The sequence below is a fragment of the Notamacropus eugenii genome, chromosome 2 (genome assembly GCF_028372415.1).
Source record: "Notamacropus eugenii isolate mMacEug1 chromosome 2, mMacEug1.pri_v2, whole genome shotgun sequence".
NCBI lineage: Eukaryota > Metazoa > Chordata > Mammalia > Diprotodontia > Macropodidae > Notamacropus > Notamacropus eugenii.
Window position 1 is genome coordinate 466,234,900 of NC_092873.1, and position 23,066 is coordinate 466,257,965.

Below are 23,066 nucleotides of genomic sequence, written 5' to 3' on the forward strand. Positions count from 1 at the left end.
ATCATTTCTTATAGCACAATAATATTCCATTACATTCATATTCTACAACTTGCTCAACCATTCCCCAATTGATGGGCATCCCCTCTATTTCCAGTTCTTGGTCACCACAAAGAGAATTGCTATAAGTATTTTTGTACATGTGGGACCCTTTCCCACTTTTACGATCTCTTTGGGATACAGTCCTAGAAGCGATATTGCTGGGTCAAAGGTTATGCCCTTATTTGTAGCCCTTTGGGCATAGTTCCCAATTGCTCTCCAGAACAGTTGGATTAGCTCACAGCTCCACCAACAGTGAATGTGTTCCAACCCTCCACATCTTCTCCAACATTTATCATCTTCCTGTTTTGTCATGTTACCCAATCTGATAGGTATGATGTTTTGATTTGCATCTCTTTAATTAATAGTGATTTAGAGCATTTTTTCATATGACTATAGACAGCTTTAATTTCTTCCTCTGAAAACTGCCTGTTCATATCCTTTGACCATTTATCAACTGGGAAATGACTTGTATTCTTATACACTTAACTCTCTATGTATTTTAGAAGTGAGGCCTTTATCACACATACTACTTGCAAAAATTCTTTCCCAGCTGTCTGCTTCCCTCCTAATCTTGGTTGCATTGGGTTTGTTTCTGCAAAGACTTTTCAATTTAATGTCATCAAAATTATCCATTTTGCACTTCATAATGTTCTCTATCTTGTCTGGTCAAAAATTTCTCCATTCTCCATAAATCTGACAAATACACTATATTCCTTGCTTCTCTAATTTGTTCATAGTATCAGTTTTTATACCTAGATCACGTACCCAATTGGACTTTATTCTTGTGTATGGTGTTAGGCATTGGTCTATGACCAGTTTCCACCACATTCTTATCCAGTTTGCCCAGCAACTTTTGTCAAACAGTAAGTTCTTATCCTAGAAGCCAGGCTCCCTGGATTTATCAAAAAGTAGATTGCAATATTCACTGTCTTGAATACCTAACCTATTCCACTGGTTTACCCCTCTATTTCCTAGCCAGTACCAAGTAGTTTTGATGATTCCTGTTTTATTATACAATTTGATATCTGGGACGGCTAGGCCTCCTTCCCTACCATTTCTTTTCATTAGTTTTCTTGATATTCTGGACCTTTTGCTCTTCCAGATAAATTTGATATTTTTTCTAGCTCCAGAAAATAATTACATGGTAGTTTGACTGGTATGGCACTGAATAAGTAAATTAACTTAGGTAGAATTGTCATTTTTATTATATTAGCTCAGCCTACCCACAAGCAACTAATGTTTTTCCACTTACTTAGATCTGACTTTATTTGTTTTGTAACTGTGTTCATATAAGTCCCTGGGTTTGTTGTGGCAGGAAGACTCCCAGATCTTTTATAGTGTCTACCATAGATTTAAATGGGATTTCTCTTTTTATCTCTTGCTGTTGGGCTTTGTTAGTAATATATAGAAATTCAGATGATTTATCTGTGTTTATTTTGCAACCTGCAACTTTGTGAAAGTTGTTTTATTAGTTCAGGAAGTTTCCTACTTGATTCTCTAAGCATATCATCATATCATCTGTAAAGAGTGATAACTCAGTTTCTTCTTTGTCTAATTCCTTCAGTTTCTTTTTCTTCTCTTATTGCTAAAGCTAACATTTCTAGTACCATATTGAATAACAGTGGTGATAATGGACATCCTTGTTTCACCTCTGATATTACTGGAAATGCATCTAGTTTATCCCCACTGCATATAATGCTTGCTGATGGATTTAGGTAGATACTGCTTATTATTTTATGGAAAATTTCACTTATTTCTATGCTCTCCAGTGTTTTCAACAGGAATGGGTGTTGTATTTTGTCAAAAGCTTTTTCTGCATCTATTGAGATAATCATGTGGTTTCTGCTAATTTTGTTGTTGATATGATCAATAATGTTGATAGTTTTCCTAATATTGAACCAGCCCTACGTTCCTAGCATAAATTCTACCTGATCATAATGTATTATTCTTTTGATAAGTTGCTATACTCTTTTTGCAAATATCTTATTTAAAATTTTTGCATCTATATTCATTAGAGAAATTGGTCTACAATTTTCTTTCTCTGTTTTGGTTCTTCCTGGTTTAGGTATCAGAACCATATTTATATTATAAAAAGAATTTGGTAGGACTACTTCCTCACCAATTTTCCCAAACAGTCTATATAGTATTGGAATTAAATGTTCTTTAAACACCTGATAGAATTCACTTGTAAATCCATCTGGCCCTGAAGATTTTTTCCTAGGGAGTTCACTGATGGTTTGTTCTTTTTCTGAGATGGGGTTATTTAAGCATTCAACTTCCTTTTCTGTTAATCAGGGCAATTTTTGTTTTTTTAAATATTCACCCATCCCATTTAGATTGTCAAACTTATGGACATACAGCTGGGCAAAGTAGTTTCTAATTACTGGTTTAATTTCTCCCCCGTTGGAGGTGAATTCACCCTTTTCATTTTTGATATTGGTAATACGGTTTTCTTCTTTCTTTTTTTAATCATATTGACCAAAGGTTTATCAATTTTATTGGTTCTTTCCTAAAACCAACTCTTAGTTTTATTTATTAGTTCAATAGTTTTCTTAATTTCAATTTTATAATCCTTCCTTTGGTTTTCAGTATTTCTAATTTGGTATTTATTGGGTATTTTCAGTTTGTTCTTCTTTGAGCTTTTTCAGTTGCATGCCCAATTCATTAACCTCCTCTTTCTCTATTTTATTTGGGTAGGCATTCAGTGATATAAAACTTCCCCTAAGAAATGTTTCTGCAGTTCCCTAAGTTTTGGTAGGCTGTATCATTATCGTAATTCTCTTGAATGAAGTTGTTGATAGTTTCTATGATTTGTTGTTTAACCCACGCATTCTTTAGGACTAGATTATTTAGTTTCCAATTAATTTTTGGTTCATCTTTCCATGGTCGTTTATTACATATAATTTTTATTACATTATGATCTGAGAAGGATGCATTGACTATCTTCTGCCTTCCTGCACTGGATTGTGAAGTTTTTAATGACCTAGTACCTGGTCAATTTTTATATATGTGCCATGTACCACTGAGAAAAAGATATATGCCCTTCTATCCCCATTCAGTTTTCTCCAGAGATCTATCATATCTACCTTATCCAGTTTTATTCACTTTCTTAACTTTTTTCTTGTTTATTTTGAGGTTAGATTTATCAAGTTCAGAAGTGGGAGGTTGAGGTCCCCCACTAGTATAGTTTTGCTGTCTATTTCTTCCTGTAACTCCCTAACTTCTCCTCTAAGAATTTTGATGCTATGTCACTTGGAGCATATATGTTTAGTAATGATACTGCTTCGTTATCTATGGTGCCTTTTAGCAGGATATCGTTTCCTTCCTTATCTCTTTTGATTAGATCTATTTCTGCTTTTGCTTTGTCTGAGATTAGGATTGCTACCCCTGCTTTTTTTATGTCAGCTGAAGTACAATATATTCTGCTCCAACTTTTTGCCTTTACCCCATGTGTATCCCCCTGCTCCAAATGTTTTCTTGTAAACAACATATTGTTGCATAATGGATACCATTCTACTATCTGCCTCCATTTTATAGGAGAGTTCATCCAGTTCACATTCAGTTATGATCATTACCTGTGTCTTTTCCTCTATCCTCTATCCCCCGTTTATGCTTTTAATTCTCCCTTCTTCCTTCCCCTCCAGAATAGTTTTAATTTTCGATCACCACCTCCTCAGTCTTCCCTCTCCCTTCTTTCAGTCCCACTCCCTTTTACTCCCCTTTTCCCTTACTATTTCTTCCCTAGCTTTTAGCCTCCCCTCCCTTTTCTTTCCCCTTTTCCCTCCTACTGCCTATAGAGCTAGTTAGATTTCTATACTTAACTGAGTTTGTTGTTCCCTCCTTGCACCAAATCAGATGAGAGTAAATCTCAATCGATGCTCATCTCCCTCCCCTCATTCCCTCTACTGCAATATGTTTTTGTGCCTCTTCCTGTGACATAATTTACCTTTTTCTGGCTCCTCCTTTTCATATCTCCTGTCACAATCCCTTTGCACCCTTAAATCACATTTTTATCATCACATCATTTTATTTATACCCACACCCTTTATCTATATATATCCCTTTAAAATGTCATAATAAGCATACAATTCTCAATATTAACAAGTATCATCTTCCCTTATAGGGATGTAAACAGTTTGCCGATATTGAATAACAAAATTTTTTTTCGCATTTGCCTTTTTATGTCTCTTTGAGACTTGTATCTGAAGATCGAATTTTTTATGGAGCTCTGGCCTGTTCATCAAGAAGGTCTGGAAATCCCTATTTCATTGAATACCCATCTCCTTGCCTGAAATATTATGCTCAGTTTTCTTGGGTAATTGATCCTTGGTTGTAGTCCAAGCTCCTTTGCCGTATGGAATATCATATTCCAATCCCTTCAATCTTTTAATGCAGAAGTTGCAAGGTCCTGTGTGATCCTGATTGTAGCTCCTTGTTATTTAAGTTGTTTCTTTCTGGCTGCCTGCAGTATGTTCTCCTTCACTTGATAGCTCTGGAATTTGGAAACGATATTCCTTCGTGTTTTCAGTTTGGGATTCCTTTCAGGAGGTGAATGGTAGATTCTTTTGATGACTATTTTGCCCTCAGGATCTAGGACCTCAAAGCAGTTTTCCCTGATGATTTCTTGAAAGATACTGTCCAGGCTCTTTTTTCCTTCGTGGCTTTCTGGTAGACCAGTAATTCTTAGATTTTTCTCTCCAAGATCTATTTTCCAGGTCAGTTGTTTTTCCTATGAGATATTTTACACTTTCTTCTATTTTTTCATTCTTTTGATTCTGTTTGACTGATTCTTGATGTCTCATAGAGTCATTAGCTTCTACTTGCCCAATTCTAATTTTTAATAGATTGTTTTCTTCAGTTAACTTTTGCATCTCTTTTTCCATTTGCCCAATTGTTCCTTTCAAGGAGTTATTTTCTCCAGTTAAGTTTTTGTACTTCCTTTTCCATTTGTCTAATTTTCCTTTTTAAGGAGCTGTTCTCTTCAGTGAACTTGTTTCATATTTTTAAAATCATGGGCCAGTTTTTCTTCTATTTCTCTTTTTTGGCTTTTAAATCTCTTTTAAAATGGCTTTAAATGGCTTTTAAAATCTTTCTTGAGCTCTTCCAAGAATGCTTTTTGGGTTTGAGACCAGTTCACATTCCCTTCTGGAGTTTCACCTGGAAGTACTGTATCAATGCTGACTTCTTTGGTATTTGTGTTTTGGTCCTTGTCCCCACAGAAAGATTTTATGGTCTTTTTTTATTGGTTTGCTTCTTGCTTATGATGATCACCCTTTTCCTGACTTTTAAAGTAGATCTCTGTTTCTGGGGCACAGAGTGCCTCACAGTTCTTGTGCCTTGAACATAAGGCTTTGTGTGTTGCGGCCTCTGGTTCTTTTAGCTAGAAGCTAAAATGCTGACGCTTACTTGGTGCTGAGCTGGCTGGTGTGGAAAGCAGAGGCCTGGTGAAATCTTTCTTGGTTTCCCTGGAGTTACCCTGGAGCTAGCTGCGTTAAGTATGGGGGAGGGGTGGTCTGGCCATAGGAGGTCTCCTCTGCTGAGCTAGCATAAGCAAGCTAAGCAGTTGGTGAACCCAATCTGCATTAGTGTCTTTGATTCCCCTGGGGCTTCCTGCTCAGCTTTGCTATGGCAGGGTCCACCCTGGTGACGGCACAGTTTTTTGGGGGGAAAATACTGAGTTCTGATATGCACAGCATGAGTATAGGATCCCTATGGGAGTGTCAAATTGAAATATCCAGTAGGAAGTTAGAAAGGCAGTTGTGGAGCACAGAAAAAAAGACTAAGGCTGGACAGATATGAGAACTATGTGTATAAAGATAACTGAAACCACGGGAGCTGATAAGATCACCAAGAGAAACAGACAGTACAAAAAGGACAGAACTTTAAGGAACTTCCACGATTCTGGGGCATGACAAGACTGAAACTCCTACAAAGGAGACTAGCAGCAGTGGTCACTTGGCTAAGAGAAGAAGCAAGAGAGCACTGTCATTAAAACTATGACAGGAGAGAATATCAAGGAGAGAAACAATACTGTCAAATGCTACAAAAAGAGGTAGAAAGAGGTCAAGAAGGATGATAACTGAGAGAAAACCACAAAACTGGCTCATTAAGAGATCACTGATAACTATGGAAGACAGCAGTTTTAATTAAGTTAAAATAAAATCAGAAGGCAGACTACAATGGGCTTAAAAAGCAAGTAAAAGCCTCATTTCACAAATATATAGAGAACTGAGTCAAATGTACAAGAATACAAGTCATTCCCCAATTGATAAATGGTCAAAGTATATGAACAGGTAGTTTTAAGAGAAAGAAATTAAAGCTGTCTACAGTCATATGAAAAAATGCCTCACTATTGATCAGAGAGGTGCAAGTCAAAACAACTCCGAGGTACCACATCACACCTATCAGATTGGCTAACACGACAAAACAGGAAGATGATAAATGTTGGAGAAGATGTGGGAGGGTTAGAACACTAATTCATTGTTGGTGGAGCTGATCCAACCATTCTGGAGAGCAATTTGGAACTATGCCCAAAGGGCTACAAATAAGGGCATAACCTTTGACCCAGCAATACCACTTCTAGAACTGTAGCCCAAAGAAATCATAAAAATGGGAAAGAGTCTCACATGTACATACTTATAGCACCTCTCTTTGTGGTGGCCAAGAACTGGAAATCGAGGGGATGCCCATCAATTGAGGAATGGCTGAATAAGTTGTGGTATATGAATGTAATAGAATACTATTGTGCTATAAGAAATGATGAACAGGAAGATTTTAGAGAGCCCTGGAAAGACTTATATGAACTGATGCTGAGTGAAAGAAGCAGAACCAGGAGATCATTATACACAGTAACAACCAGTGTGCGAGGAATTTTTCTGGTAGACTTTAGGTCTTCACAGCAATGCTAGGACCTAAAACATTCCCAAAGGACTCTTGAGGCAAAATGACATTCACATCCAGAGAAAGAACTATGGAATTAGAAAGCAGAATGAAACAGAATATTTTCTCTTGTGTTAAGTATTTTTTTGTTTGGGTTTTTCTCATGTTTTTTCCTATTCATTTTAATTCTTCCATGCAACATGACTAATGTGAAAATATATTTAATAAGAATGCATGTGCAGAACCTATATAAGATTGCACATCATCTCAGGGAGGGAAGGAGGAAGAGAAAATCTAACACTTATGGAAGTGATTATAGAAAACTGAAAACAAATTTTTTAAAAAAAGGAAATAAAAGCATCAAGTACAGGGGGCTTTTAAAGGAAATTAGTTGCAAAAGAAAGGAGAGATACAGAGTGTTATCTAGTGGGGATTGTAGGATCAAAAGGATAGCTTTTCTGGGACAGGACAGCTGAGGTTAAATTTTTAGCCAACAGGCAAGGCAACAAACATTTATTAACTGCTTTGCTTGTGTCAAGCAAATGGGAAGAGACTAATGATTAGCAAACAGCAAAGATAGTTGTGAAAGCAATTTGCTGGAGAAAACAGGAAAGGATGCCATCCAGGGTTTATCCACAGAGACTGACCATGGATAGGAGAAAGGAATGAAGGATAAGACAGTAATGGGATGATATCAAGGGAACCTGAGGTGGATAGCTTCAATTTTTTTGTTTGAAGTATGAGGCAAGGTTTTCAGGTAGGAAGATGAGGAGAAATCTGAAGAGAAAGGGATCTAGAGTCAATTAGAGAAGGATAGATGAACAAATTTATAGGGGATTCAATTATTATGTTTTCACACACCATTCCCCAGCTCCATTGAGCATCATATGTATAGGAATGAAAGAAGTGGATGATGAAAGCAAGAGGTTTTTTGATTTGGCATGGTGTTAGTGGAGACTGGACAAGGGGCAAGGGATTTGAGAGCAGAGGAGAGTATAAAGTTGAAATGGTCTACCAAGAGACTGAGACTGGGAAGGGAGGAAAGTATAGCCAATACAGAGGTGACAGAGGGGACAAGGGTTCAGAAGACAAAGAATATAGGTGGGGCAGAAAGGCATAATTAAAGGTGAAATGTGAAATATTAAGAATTTTTGCAATCTATGAAACAGGTAGTGGAATATTTTTGCAATATGGCAAGATCAAGGGCATGACCATCTCTATATGTAACTAAATTGCTACAGGAGGTTGAATGGAGGAGCAGAAGGACAAGGCAACTCAGTAGACTGAGAAAGTGGGAAATTAGAATATAAATAATACTCTACCCATTTTAGTTAAAAGAATCCAAATAAGGCACCCCAAATTAAGAAATTTAGGATCCTTACAAAGGCAACCACTTTAAAATCAAAATTTAAGAGTAAACTGTTATTGAATTTATGATACATACTAGTAGGGTAGGTACAAAATAGTTCCATTTTCAAACCTGTTTGTAGGAGGATTACTTACATGATTTTTCCTTAGCAGCATCCAATACCCGAGGAACATTCTCTCGAATAAACGAATGAGCTTTCATAACGAAGCGAACCTATAAAGGAAAATATTCAACTATCTTCCACTGTTCTCATAACTCTCACCACTGTTATGAAAATGTGACTTATTAGCAATAATGAAAACCTCTCATGTCTCTGGTTCATTTTACAAATAACTGTAGCAAGTTCATTCTAAAAACAACCAAAATAAAAAAGTCATCTCTGAAGATGAGTACTAGTGATCCAAGGTATTTTTCATTATTATTTCTACCTTGCATTAGCCATGGTACCATCCCAAATTAAGAAACCAACTGGTTCCCCCCCCCCCCCAAAAATTAGAAGGTTCCTTTAGCTAAGTGAACAAACAAATGAGAACAAAATAGCCATAGTAAATATTTTTTACTCGAGATGGCTTTAGAAGCACATATCTTCAATACTGAATTTTTAAATATCTTCCTGTCCAACCATTCTTCATTTTAAAATGTACATTAATTTGTAATTTAAAATTTTAATTAGACAAAAATGGAGCTTAAAATTTATAAATCTTACAGCATTAGAGATACAAAAGCATAGTTTTAAAAACAAACCTAAAGTATATGGGGGTTTTGTTGCTTTAAAACTTGTTTGTTCTTAACTTATTTAAAAAAAATAACCACAAAAAAGAAAAAGCAATAAAACCACCTGACTTTCAGGCCTAGAATTCTTAACTTGCCCCTATCTTCAGAGATGCCACTATAAAAAAGAAGGGTATCAGCATGTAGCTTCAAAGCCTGCAAAGTCTTGACAGAATGCTTTCCTAACTTCCAAACTAAAACACAACCAACTCATTTTTTATTTTGTTAGGAAATGCAAATGTAACCTGTTTGGGAAATTCCAGGATACTTGCCTGTTCAAGCATAACAATAAATCGGGAAGCTGGTGGCAACATATGGGCCAATACAACATAAGTTGATCCACCTCCCAAGCCTCCAATCTGGAAAAGCATGAAAAGCATGCCAAAGAAGATGGAACGGACAACTGGACGGGAACTCGTGGCATATCCTCTGGCCCAGCGTTCAAAAAGTAAATAGGGAATGATAAGTGTGCCCAGGAACATGGCCCACCAAGTGCAAATTACAATTGGAAATTTGCCAAAAGCATAAGTGAAGAGACTGAATTCTAGGACCAGCCTGGAAGGGAAGAAAAAACTATGTAAAACACAAGAGTAAAGTTAAATAAACTATCCACAAATATTCAGGTCGTCATTAAAAACCTACTGCTCCACCTCAGGTCTGTCAATCGTTTAAACACTTTATAATAGGAAATCCTACCACAATTAATTTCAATATGCTTCTGCTATACAGAGACCACATCTGATTCATAGTCTGACAGTCTCTACAATAAAAGAAATAATAATGTTCCTGGAACTCCAAGCGGCAAATGGTTATAGAAAAAGCTACCTTAATACTTATGACCTTGTATTTGACTCTAAATCTATAAACACAAAAAATTAGATTTTTTAAACTTGTATGTTTTCCAGGGCTCTAATTAGAAAGTTAAATCTCCAGGTTTTGTGCTTCTGAAAACTTTCTATAGCTAGCTAGCCTTATATTCTTAAAATAATACACAAAATTTGAAAATACAAGCTAAGTTTTATTTTAAAAAAAATACTTATACATCAAGAAAAGATGAGATTTTCCATTTCAAAAGTTAGCACTTAAATTAGTTATTTGTGCTTTCTACTCTATAAATATAGCTAATGCTTAATTCTAGGCCACAAATAATTATCAAAGGTATCTTTTCTGTCTACAAGACATTTACATTCCATTGTCAAATGCATTTATTACTCAAGTTTTTATTTCTGTAATTTAAATTTAACACAGCTCTCTTTTCAAATTCAACCATTTTTTCCATATTATCTTACCTTCCTTCATCAATATAGTCCACTACAAGTGTGCTGAGAATGAAGAGGATGAGGACGGCAATAAATATATGATATATTGTTCGAATATGTTCTACCTCAAATAGCTCACTGCAAAATAAAGTTGAAAGTGAAATGTCATTAAAATACCAATTACTACCACCTTACATTCATAAAATGTTCAACAATTCAATATATTTTGTTTATTCTAATATTTCTATGATTGAGAACAGAAATCATTACCCCACTTTAAATATTAGAAAACTAAGATGTATAGAGTACTGAGTCAAATTTACCAGAAAGAGAGCCATTCCTAAACTGAGATATGGTAAAAAGAATTTGAACAGGCAGTTTTCAGTGGAAGAAATTCAAGCTATCAATAGCCACCAGAAAAAAAATGCTCTAAATCACTAATAATTAGACAAATGAAAATTAAAACAACTCTGAGATACTACCCAGATACTGCCCCCCACACAAATCAGATTGGCTAAGATGACAAAAAAAAGACAATGACAAATGCTGGAAGTTCTGTGGGAAAATAAGGGTACTAATGCACAGCTGTGGAGCAATGAACCATTTCCAGCCATTCTGGAAAGCTATTTGGAATTGGCCTTTATCATTAGAAATCCAAGCCACTATACTCCATTTCCTCCCTACTCACTCTCCAATCAGCCTCATCAACAGGCTACCTCATCCCACTGACAATGACTCCACACTGAGGTCAACTAGATCAGGGGTTGGCAAACTTATCTGGGCAGACAGTAAATATTTTAGGCTTTTCAGGCCAAGAGGCAAAATCAAACATTACATAGCTACTTAAATTTTCCCCAAAAAAGTTACTGACGAAATTCAAAATATAAAAATAATAGAGTACAATTTTTTTTGGTAATACAGGTCTACTAAGGAGAAGAATGTAATTCTTTTCTGAAGGATAACATTTCACTTAATTAGGTTCAAAGTTAGTGTTCTCTACTATCAAAATCAGATGCAAATGCTCATCTCAATACTAATCTATAATGAGATTTTACATATTTCACCTTTGAAAATATCTTTTCATCTAAATATGTACCACCCAACTACTGCTATCGGTTCACAAGGATATGATTTTAATTGAGTATATTCATCACTTGAAAGGCATTTATAAATTTCTATTAAGAGTATATTTTTGGTATTTGTCTTTTATCATGTCATTGCAATACAGATTCATCACTTCCACTTGATTAGATGGAAGTTCCTCAATTACAATAAAATAGATTTTGAGATATGAACATTTCTTTTGTACTTACACTAAGGTCTGAAAAAAGATGCTAAGACTGCAGTTTGAACTTGGAAAATATTTGTGCTACAAATGTATGTGGGAACGGAGATCTCATTTCTTAACTTTTGACAACACAGCAAGGATATAAAGCAACTTGACATTTCTTGTGATTAAAACAACATTAATTGTTATCAAATTGACTTTACTGCAGGATAAGTTTTGCATACAAGCACTGTTTTGCTTGTAATTTTAGGATGAATTCATTAAGAAAAATTATCAAATCTGCAGCAAAAGCTAATTTGCAAAACTGTTTAGTGTTCAATAATAGTGGCTGAAGGCAGTTCTTCACATTCAGAAAAATTTAAATGTCCACTGTAAGTTCAAAGAAATCATAATACATCTCTTTGTTTTCTTATTTTGACATGATGGGTATATGTACTGATGATAAAAAAAAAATCACACTGCAGTAATACGCAAGGCATTCAAAATGCTACTGAGCTAGAATAGGTCGATGTGATTTGTTATATACTAAGTAGCAGGGCGCTAGTCACATAAGTACTGTAGCTACTCGGCTCCATCCTGGTAGACAAAAACAACCAGAGACAAATGTAAATGAATGAAGGTGGCTTTATTTATGGACTATGAAATCTGAATTTTAGATAATTTTCATGTGCTAAAAGATATTCTTCTTTTGAGATTTTCCCTTCAGTAATTTAAAAATGTAAAAACCATTTTCTGCTCATAGGCTCTACAAAAATAGGTGGTAGGTCAGATTTGGCACACAGGTTAGAGACCGCCAATTCCTGAATGAGATGACTGGCGAGTTCATGCCCAGAACCATGATATAATGAGAAGCCTAAGCCACTTTCCTCACTTCTCAGTTCTGTTCCATCTCCACACTGGCTGCTTTATCCCAAGCTGGTGTTCTCAGGGCCAGTCATGTCAGAAATTTCATTCCTTAGTTATACGCTACAAATCCCCTATAGAATAACTTCAGTAACTGACTAAAGCATACTAAGGGTTTTAAGATACTGACATAAAAATTTCGTTTTTGTAATTGTGTTCGAACAGTTTTCTTAAAAGACTGGTAATATATTCTATATAATGGTTAACCAGAAAACCTCACTTTTAAATTCAGAACACAGTGTTATTATTTGCTATTGCACATGGAACATTTCAGCTGGTGACACTACAGGAGAGGAGGGAGACTAGGACAAGAGATTACCAAATGTAGATTCCACACAATCTGAGGCATATGCGTGCCATTAGCATATCCACTGTAAAGACAAATGTAAAAGATACTCACTCCAACATCGATTTTCTTACAACAAAAAGCTTTCCTTCTTCGGGACGATTTCTTAGATCCCTGGCAAAGAGCAAGAAATATTAAGTATGTAAAAAGCTACTAGAAACTTGGTGCTATAATAGGGAGCACAAGGCAAATGTTTTAATGAGGAAAGAAAAAGCAAGCACACTTACTTAGCTCTGTGGTTAGTTTTCTCTCCATGGAGAACAGCAAAGGATGGAGAAGACTCAGAGATATCCAGTAAGGTTGTTTTATCAATAAGACTGGTCACAAATTCATCAAAATGATTGCCTACTTCCTTCATAAAAAATGGCTTCAACTGCTACAGAAATAGAGAAAATAAAGGAAAGCAGTTGCTTCAAAGATATTAATTTTATCAGTATAGGTACACTTTCCACCAATACAACCCTAAATTCCTTGATACCTTCATAGATGGTCAAATAACATAAAAGCACTGCTATCTGGGGCCAAACTTCTGGTGATGTTTCTTCACACTTAGCTAAACCAGTTATATGAGGAGGGGGTTCCTTATCTGGCACACTAGAAGACTGAAGGTTCAGAGAGATAATTACTGTACTTAAAAAAAACAACAACAACAACCCATACTCAGTGACCCTCAAGTCAAAGTAGCTCTGGGAGGTGGGTGGGAGGGGGGATGTCTCAGAAGCTGCCTGCTCAAGTCAGAGTGAGAATTATGTATCTTCACTCAAAAGAGCTCACAATCTGATTTCACAATGATCTCCCTGGAGCAAAATCAACTCAAAATGCGCATGGGCTATCCATGCCATCTTGACTCCCAATAGCTTTGTTTGGTGGTATTGGAGGTGGGGAGGTTAACTCAAGCTGCCTCAGGTCTACAAGTGTTTTTGACAATTAAGTAGAAGATAATCAGTCACCAAGGCCTTTCCAATTTAGTAAGACCTGCCAGGAGTGGTGCTTCGCTGGCACATCATCACTTCTTCACGTGATGATAAACCATAGACTTTGGCTGAAGGAAACAATGTGCTTGTGGTACAATGACCACACTCTGAAGGGTTCTTTAATTGAAGATGGATCGAGGTAGGATATACTAGACCAAATAATTAAGCTTACAAACAAAAGCCCCGCAGAACTTAAATGAGAGATGTAAGTTTTGAGTGGTGCTGCCCATCATTCTCAGAAGAGGACCAATGACATCACAAGGGTGATATCATGATTTCTGCATGAATTGGATTTAAGTGAAGCCTCCTCTGAAGTCATGGAAAGCAAGTGGCAAGACAAAAGCCAAGATGACTGGTCATGGCCCAGGATGACACTGAAGCCTTCCTAAACAGAAGTCTTTCCCAGATCTCATTGTGTAAAGGTATTACCTTGGAAGGAGGAGTGCACTAATGTCCTAAATAGCTTCCTGGTCTGAGTCTCTCCCCATTTCTAAGCCATCTTTGAGGATGTCAAAGAAATCTCAAAAAACCTCGAGTGATTCTCATTACCTCCCCAATAAAATAAAAGCCTGATCCAGCCTAGCTTTCCAGGCTCATATCATATTTCCTTTTACATACTCTATATTCTGAGCAAACTAGACTACTTCCCTGTTCCCCAATCTCATCTCCATTTCATATCTATTTACGACACTTTGTCATAGGATTTTGCTTATTTTTACATTATTCCCCATAACATTTTGTACCCTTATTGCAATCACATTTTAATTAACCAGACTATCAGGCTATAAACTTTTTGAAGACAGAAGGTCCAGATGAAATTATGTAAGAAATTTGTAGTGGACTGAGTCAGTGTGGTTTTCTAGTTTTATCCAGCAGCCCTTGAGCAAAAGAAAAGGCAGAGAACAACAAGAGGATGCTGAGGGGTGGCATGACAAGGTCAGATCAGTGACAGGACATGGGGTCAAGGCACTGGAAAGAACAACAGAAAGGGCTAAATGGTTTTACCAAAGGACAAGATGAGGAAGGGAATGAAAGGAAGGATGAAGCACCCTGCCAGTGCAGGGTGATGTAGGTGGGCAAAAATGGAGGAAAGAGGAGAGGAAAATAAGATACGCAAATACGCGAATAGGTGCTTAGACATCCTCCGCTTTCCCTTCTCTACCTGCTTGGAGCCGGCAGACTCCGTGGTCTGTCACTGCTGATCACCGATGGCCTTCCAGAGCTGCAGAGTTTTGCCTGAGTGAAGTGCTAGTGAAAGATGAAAAATGTCTATCTCTAAATGGAGCCGTAAAATCTAATCTGCTGGAAGGACAATCAAGTTAATATAGTCTCCCAGAAAGCTAAGAATTAGAAAGGACCTTAGAGGTTGTCTAGCCCAACTCCCTCATTTTACAGAAAAGGAAATGAAGGCTCAAAAGGACTCATGCAAGTTGCCCAGGTCAAATAACTAGTGATGGAGGGGAAAGGCAGATTTAGAATCCCAGCTATTTGTCCTCAAAGTCATTTTTCTTTCTATTACATCATGAAGCCTGTTCACTCTAACAAAAATAGTAAAATGAAAAGAGTTAACATTAAATCCCACCCTCCTCTAAAAATTGATTCTTCTCTGGCTATTCCATGATTTTAAACCTTGAACCAGACAGCATATCCCATGTGCTGACACAAAAAGATAAAAGGATGGTCAAATTCTGAAAATGCTAAGTAAGTCACTTTGACTGAAGAAGCATAGAGCCTTTGTACAAGGAACAATGCAAGAGAAACCTAAAAAGGGAGACTGGACCCAAATTGTAGAGGGTCTTAAATGGAGGCTAAGGAATTTGTAATTAATTCAAGTAAGCAACAGGGAATTACTGAAAGTACAGAAGTGATATGAATGGAGCTGTCTCTATTACGGGCAAAGTATTATGCAAAGCTCTGGAGATAACGCCCATTCCCTTACCCTCAAATGAAAGAAGAAACATAAGCATGAGATACTGAAGTGTTAGAATGAATATTTCACTTCAGTTCAGGCCCTCATCATTCCACTGTCTGGAATACTGCAATGCCCTCCTCAGTGTTCTCCCTGCCACAAGTCTCTTCCCTCACTACAAAGCAAATTCCACAAAGGTGTCAAAATGATTTCATTCAAAGTAGATCTGATCATGTTGCTGGCCCCGCAGCCCTCCATTCCACTGATTTGCTATTCCGTCTAGGATCAAACATAAATTCCTGTTTTACTTTTAAAGCCCCTCACAACTACATGGCCCCAAATCACTTTTTCAGTCTCACTACTGTTCCTTTTCTTGTACACTGTAATCTGGGAAACTAGCTTTCCCTGTTCATTATACACAGCTCTATGGTCCTCACCTTTCTTGACCCCACAACTGCTGATGGTGCCCTTTCTTCACTTCCTTATATTTATTTTGTACTTCTTTTGCAAATATAATTGTATGTAAACTCTCTGAGAGTAGAGATTCATGTGGTACCCATATCTGTATCCCTCTCACCAGAGTGCTGCTTGACAGGCTGAAAAACTAGGACATGGTGAGTGATGCGCTGTCAAGGGATGAAGAAAAGGAAACTGATGATGATGACTGAGATTTTGATCCTAAGTAACTAGAAAAATGATGATTCCATAAATAGAAACAGCAGGTTAGAAAGCAGGGGAGAATAAAGATGAGGAATTAACTCTTCTCCCAGCATCCCAGAGGGAGAGCTCTATCTCCCAACTTTGGGAATTTTCACTGGCTGTCTCTGTGCCTGGAATTCTCTTATCTCTGCCTCTCACTTTTCCTGTCTTTCTTCAAGTCTCCACTAAAATTCTCCCTTCTGTAGGAACCTTTGCTCATTTCCTTTAATGCTAGTGCCTTCTAATTTATCCTGCACATAGTCGTTTACCTATTGTTTCCTCATTGGATGGTGAGCTCCTTGACAGCAAGAACTGACTACCTTTTACCTTTCTTTATATCCTCAGGGCTTAGCACAATGCCAGGCAAATAGTGAGCTAGATGACTGACACTGTTGATGATTCTAAGAGCTAAAGAGGTTGCAAGCCTCTGCTCTAAAATTTCCCTGTAAAAGTTGATAAATTAGCTAAAGCAGCTGAAGGTTTCTGAGCCAGAAATTGATCAGAGTGGTACATTTAAGAGTAAGGGTGTCAAATTCAAATAGGAACAGGAGACATAAACCATACATAAGAATCCCCATAGGCTGCATACTGACTTAGAAAACTAAATATTAACATTATGCTTTATTGTATTTATGGTTTTTTTATTATTATTTTATTTATTTTCAGTGTTCTATAATCACTTCCATATAACTTAGATTTTTTCCCCCTCCCTCCCCAAGTTGGCATACAATTTTATATAGGTTCTACACATACATTTCTATTAAATACATTTTCAACTTAGTCATGTTGCAAAGAAGAACTAAAATGAATCGGAGAAATCATAAAACAACCAAAATGTAATACAAAAGAAAATGATCTGCTATATTCTGTGATCAAATTCCATAGCTCTTTCTCTGGATGCAGAAGGCATTTTGCCTTAAGAGACCACTGGGAATTTTTTAAGTCCTTGCATTGCAATGGAGTTACAAGTCTACCAGAAAAAATCCTCACACACTGTGGTTGTTGCTGTGTATAAAGTTCTCCTGGTTCTGCTCCTTTCTCTCAGCATCAGTTCATATAGATCTTTCTAGGCCTCTCTGAAGTATTCCTGTTCATTATTTCTTACAGCACAATAGTATTCCATTACATTCATATACCACAATTTATTCAGCCATTCCCCAATTGATGGGCTGATACTGATATTGTTAAATATTTTCCAGTTACATCTTAATGTGGCTGGGCAGCAGTCTGGATTGTCATGGGTCTTCTCTTTGGCACCTCTGATGAAAAGGATGTAAAGGGTGTCCTGGAGCAGGTGGAGAGTGTAGGTGGGAGATTAGTTCAGGAGGCTCTTTTGCAATGGTTCAGGTGAGAGGTAACTGGTGAAGGCCTGAACTAGGGCAAGTGGCAATGAGAATGGAAAGAAAGAGATTGAAGTGAAACCAACTATTCAAATATGGGGGACAAGAAAGAGCCAAAAGGAGAGATCTTTTAGGTTTACACTGAGCCTGGGTAACTGAGAAGACTGGAAACTCCAGAAAGTTAAAGTAATATTTTAAGTCATAACTTAGCACAATTCAATGCTTTTGGTCACTTCTATTTCAGTGATATTAGAGGCTGCAGAAAGCTCCATGGAACAGAAGACAGAAGACCAGAAACCTCTCAGACACGCACCCTGGGGCCTGGGCAAGGCACTTACTGTCAGACTACAATGCCTTATCCATAAAATAGGGATGATGATAACAACAGCTACCTCAGAGTTGGTGAGAGGATCAAATGAATTAACATGTATAAAGTGCTTTGCAAACCTTAAATCATTATAAAAACCTTAGCCTTTGCTATTACAGTCAAAAGTATAACCATTCCATTTCTGTTCATTCGTCATTCCCAAAATTAGGGCAGAAAGAAGTTACCAACACTGAAAAGAGGCCCTTTATATCACAGAAACCAAAATAAAGGAGGTGGAGCCAAGATGGCAGAGTTGTAGGAAGCACTCCCCAACTCCCACAGTGCCCACACAACTTTCCCAAACAGATCTTATAAAGCTAACCACAGCAAACAAAAATAGGTAAAGGCAGACAGACTGAAAGTTCTGAGGACCCTGGGGCCAGGTTGGGCCAGGAGCATGCCACACATGGAGCACTCCAGGGCCCTGGAGACACTGAGTGCACCAGCATTAGAGGAGGTCCCAGGCACCTACTGGGAGATCTCAGGTGTCACTTAACCTCTGTCTGTCTCAGTTTTCTCACCTGTAAAATTTGTATTTCCCAGAGCTTAGAACAGTGCCTAGCAAATGTAAGCTTGTTGTTGTTGTGTTCATCCTTTGGTTTCAAAGAAGACCATGACATCAGAGAAATGATGACATGACTTGCCCCTGACTTTGTTTTGAGTCAGGGAGGGCTGTACAAGATCACCAGCCTTACTTTTCCTCCTGAGCCATCTGTATCCACTGACCAGATATTCATCAGGATGACCGGAGACAGCCCAGGATGCAATATGAGAGCTTGGCCTTTTTAGGCTAAGACCTATTCAGGTACTCACTTAGAGTGAGGTGACGCCCACTCAAGGAATAGGCCTCTTTAAGAAGGAGGCAGGGAATGGCCCCTTTAATAAGCAAAAGAAAAAAATATAAGTAAATCAAAGTGGGAGAGAAAGAGCAACAGTTACTATTGATAGTCACTCTGAAGCCAGGAGTGTCGAGAAAACAGGCATTAAGTGAAGCTTGGGCAGGGACCTATTGTCTAATCTATGGGCTTGCTTCAGAGTGCATTTAAGGTTTTGGGACAGGACAGGACAGGAAAGGAAAGGAAAGGAAAGGAGAAGGAAGAAAGGATAGTAATAAGCACTTGTTGACTTGACAATGAGTAAAGTGATAGTTGTGTGGAAGGTCACAAACTTGCTGTTAATTCTTTCTATCTAGTTACTTTATTTCTGTTCTTTGTTTCACATTAAACTTACCCTCATTTGCCTTTGTTCTGTGTTTGGTATTTAAAGTCCTTCAGTAGTTTTTCAGAGGATCATTTGAAGTAAGATTTGTTCAAAGACACTGAAATGGTGGTGGGTTTCCCTACACTGGATATCTTCAAGCAGAGCTCCAATAACCACAGTCCATTCAGTTGACCCTGGGAGATAGGTGCTATTATTATCCACCTTTTATGGGCGGAGGAGAGGGGCCCTGGTCATGGTTCCAGGGCAAAGAAGAATGGTCACAGACCAGAGCACAGGCCAGGAGAGTAATGACCACTCCTCTCCTTCAATCATGGAAGAACTGAGGACTTGCAGACCCCCAGAACTATCTCTGAAAAAAGCACCTGGCAAGAATGAAAGTCACTCTTGGAAAAGATTACAGGGAGATGAGTTGAGAGATGTTTGTTCTGCCTCCCTTGCAGCCACATATAACTACAGCACATCACCACATGTGATCCCTCTCTCCACTTGGGATGCCATATCTTTACATGTGGGTGCTCTGTCCATAGGAATATAATATTTGGTTACTTATATTTTGGGGCTGCTTTAATTTACTTTTTGTCCTGTGCAATTCATGATTTCTATCAACTCTAAAAAAGCATATTTAAAAAATAATGTTTTTTTTCTACTTAATATAGTATTTTATTTTTCCAGTTACATGTAAAGACAGTTTTCAACATTCACTTTTATAAGATTTTGGGTTTCAAATTTTTTCCTCCCTCCCCACAACATTTATCAATGGGGGAATGGCTGAGCAAGTTATGGTACACGAATGTAATGAAAAACCACTGTGAAATGGCAAACAGGCAGACTTCAGAAATACCTGGAACTCAAAAGTTTTAAAAACGAATGTTAAAAACTGTTTTTACATGCAACTGGAAAATAAGAAATACAGGCAATGGGTATACAAATCTATCTTGCCCTACAAGAAAATAGAGGGGATGGGGGTAAGAAAAGGGGGTGTGATAGAAGGGAGGGAAGGGGTAATCAAAATACACAATGTCTTGGGGTGGATAGGGAGAAAATTTGAAACTCAAAATCTTGTGGAAGTGAATGTTGAAAACTAAAAATAAATTAATATAAAAAATGTTTCAAGTCACCAATAATGAGAGAAAGGTAATTTAGAGAAATATTGAGGTATTATCTCAGGCTCAACAGATTGGCAAGGCTGACCAAAAACAGAAAAATGATAAATGCTGAATGAACTACAGGGAAAGAGATGCATTAAAACACTATTGGTTAAAAAAAAAAAAAAAAAAGAATGTATGTGTAAAGTTCATATAAGATTGTGTGCCGTTTTGGGGAGGGAGGGGGAGAAAATCTAAAACTTATGGAAGTGATTATTGAAAATTGGAAATAAATAAATAAATAAATAGATTTGGAAAAATAAAAAAGTAGAAGAAAAAAAGACCAATGTCTATCTATTGCATCCCATGCCATCACCAGTCATCTTGACCTTTGTCTTGCAAGACTCTGAAGGAGATAATGAGTCTGATTACTTTGTTCATCTCCATGTCACTTAAATCCAACTGGATCAAAAGTCAAGTGGAGACATCACCCTCATGATGTCACTGGTCCTCTTCAAGAAGAAAGGATGAACAACAGAGGTCAAATGGCCACCCAAATCTGAGTCACAGATCTAGGACAGACTACAAAGGAAAGCAGAGTCAGGGTGGAGTTCTCAGGCAGGGAAGCCCTGAGAGATGTACAAAGAGAGGAGAAAGTTCAAAAGAAAGCAGCAACAGCGAGGTTCAGCTCCCAAGAGCAGAGTGGCTCTTCAGTTCTAGACCAATCTAAAGCTTGCCAAAGAATAATCTGTGAAGGAACACCAGACCAAAGAGAAACCTATAGTTCTGTCTCTAAGAACTTTCCAAGGGCCTGAGTCCAGCAGCATCCTGCTGCTGTTGAGAATGAAACCTAGAAACTTGGAGAGCTTAAACATAGAGGACAGCAATCAGACTCTGACCAAGGAAACAGTAAGAGAACTAGTTCAGACCTTCCCTCTAGGAAGGTGCAGAATCCAGTCCTAATATCAAGCTTAAAGTCCAAGGAAGTGGGTTGGAAGAATGAGCCAGCAAAGAGAACATCACAATAAAGAGGTATTGTAGTGGCAAGAAAACTCAAGACACATACAGGAGAAAATGATTCCAAACCATCTACAAGCAAAGACTCAGTGAAAAGCAAAGTCTCAATGAAAAACAAAGCTCAGGCTCAAATTCAAATAGAATTCCTGAAAATGAAAGAATATGTTAAAAGAAAAAAAATGGTAGAAAATGTTTTTATCAATAAAATGAAAGCACTTGAGGAAAAATAGGAAAAGAAATGACAGCAGTGGAAGAAATAATTAGACAGACAATAGCTTGGCCCAAGAGATACAAGGCCTTGCCCAAGTAACAAATTCCCTGAAAATTACAATGGAAGCTAATGACTCCATGAGATAACAAGAAATATTAAAACAAAGTTAAAAGACTTTAAAAAAAAAAAAAAAGGAAAAACGTTACATATCTAAACAAAAATTAATGACCTGAAAAACAGACTGAGGAAAAAAATTTAGAATCACTATCTAAACCCTATGACCAAAAGTTGAGTTTAGACACCTTGTGTTTCAGGACATCTTAAAAGAAAAATACCCAAATCTCTTTAAACCAGAAGGCAAAGTGGAAATAGAAAGCATCCACTGTCTACCTCTTGAAATAAATAAATGAAAACTCCCAGGAACATCATAGCCCAAATACAAAGCTTTCAGGTCAAAGAAAAAATACCGCAAATAGAATTCAAGTATCAAGGAACCACAGTGAAGATCACACATAATTTGGCAGCCACCACGATAAAGGAGAGAAGACTTTGGAATATGATATTCTGAAAGGCAAAGGATATATAGATTTACAGCCAAGAATAATTTACCCAGTAAAGCTGAGTATAATCCTACAGGGGGAAAAATTATTTTTAATGAAATAGAGGACTTTTAAGCATTCTTGATGAACAGATTACTGTTCATCTGTTTATCAACTGAGTAAAAATTATGAAGTTCAAAAACACAGGAATGAAGAGAAATCTAAAACAATAAAAACAAATGAACAATGATAATTGACTATAGAGAAATGGCTTACATTTAAATATGTGGAAATGATATGTGTCCCCTCTGAACCCTATCATCAGGGTTCTTAGAGAGAGTTTAACTAATGGTTCTGTAATGTCTTGATGATTTTAAGAGAAGAACAGAAAGAGAGAAGAGGAATACAATGGTGATGGGGGAGGAAAGAAGAAAGGAAAGTTTTAAGGAAAATTATCTCACATAATGAAGCTGTGAAACTAGGCATCTATACAATAACGAGGAGGAAGTCAGTGGGGGGTACACTTCAAAATCATTTCATGGAACTGGTCAAAGGAAGAAAATACATACACACAAAGTTGGACACAGAAATACATTTCATTCGACAGGGAAGGTGGAGGAAAAGTGGAAAATGGAGGAAGATGAAATTAAAGGAAGAGTAAATTAAGTTAGTCCTAATCAAAATAAACTCTAAAGATGTATAAAAAACATTTATAGCTCTTTTTGAGGTGGCAAAGAATGGGAATCTAATGGCTAACTAAACTACAGTAAGTGTGGAAAAGTACTATCATGTTGCAAACAATGATGAAAGAAGAGGGTTTCAAACCATCTGGGAGGACTTCTACAAATTG

General features: G+C 37.2%; 1 protein-coding gene across 1 annotated transcript in view; it reads right to left on the reverse strand.

Annotated features, from left to right (window-relative positions):
* Positions 1-23,066, reverse strand: part of SOAT1 (sterol O-acyltransferase 1) — an 81,511-nt gene that overhangs the window by 20,050 nt on the left and 38,395 nt on the right. The window contains exons 4-8 of the mRNA XM_072648525.1: positions 13,082-13,230; positions 12,909-12,968; positions 10,348-10,455; positions 9,331-9,613; positions 8,422-8,500 (exon numbers count right to left, since the gene is read on the reverse strand). Of these exons, the coding sequence (XP_072504626.1) occupies positions 8,422-8,500; positions 9,331-9,613; positions 10,348-10,455; positions 12,909-12,968; positions 13,082-13,230 (679 nt within the window). The remainder of the gene's footprint in view (positions 1-8,421; positions 8,501-9,330; positions 9,614-10,347; positions 10,456-12,908; positions 12,969-13,081; positions 13,231-23,066) is intronic.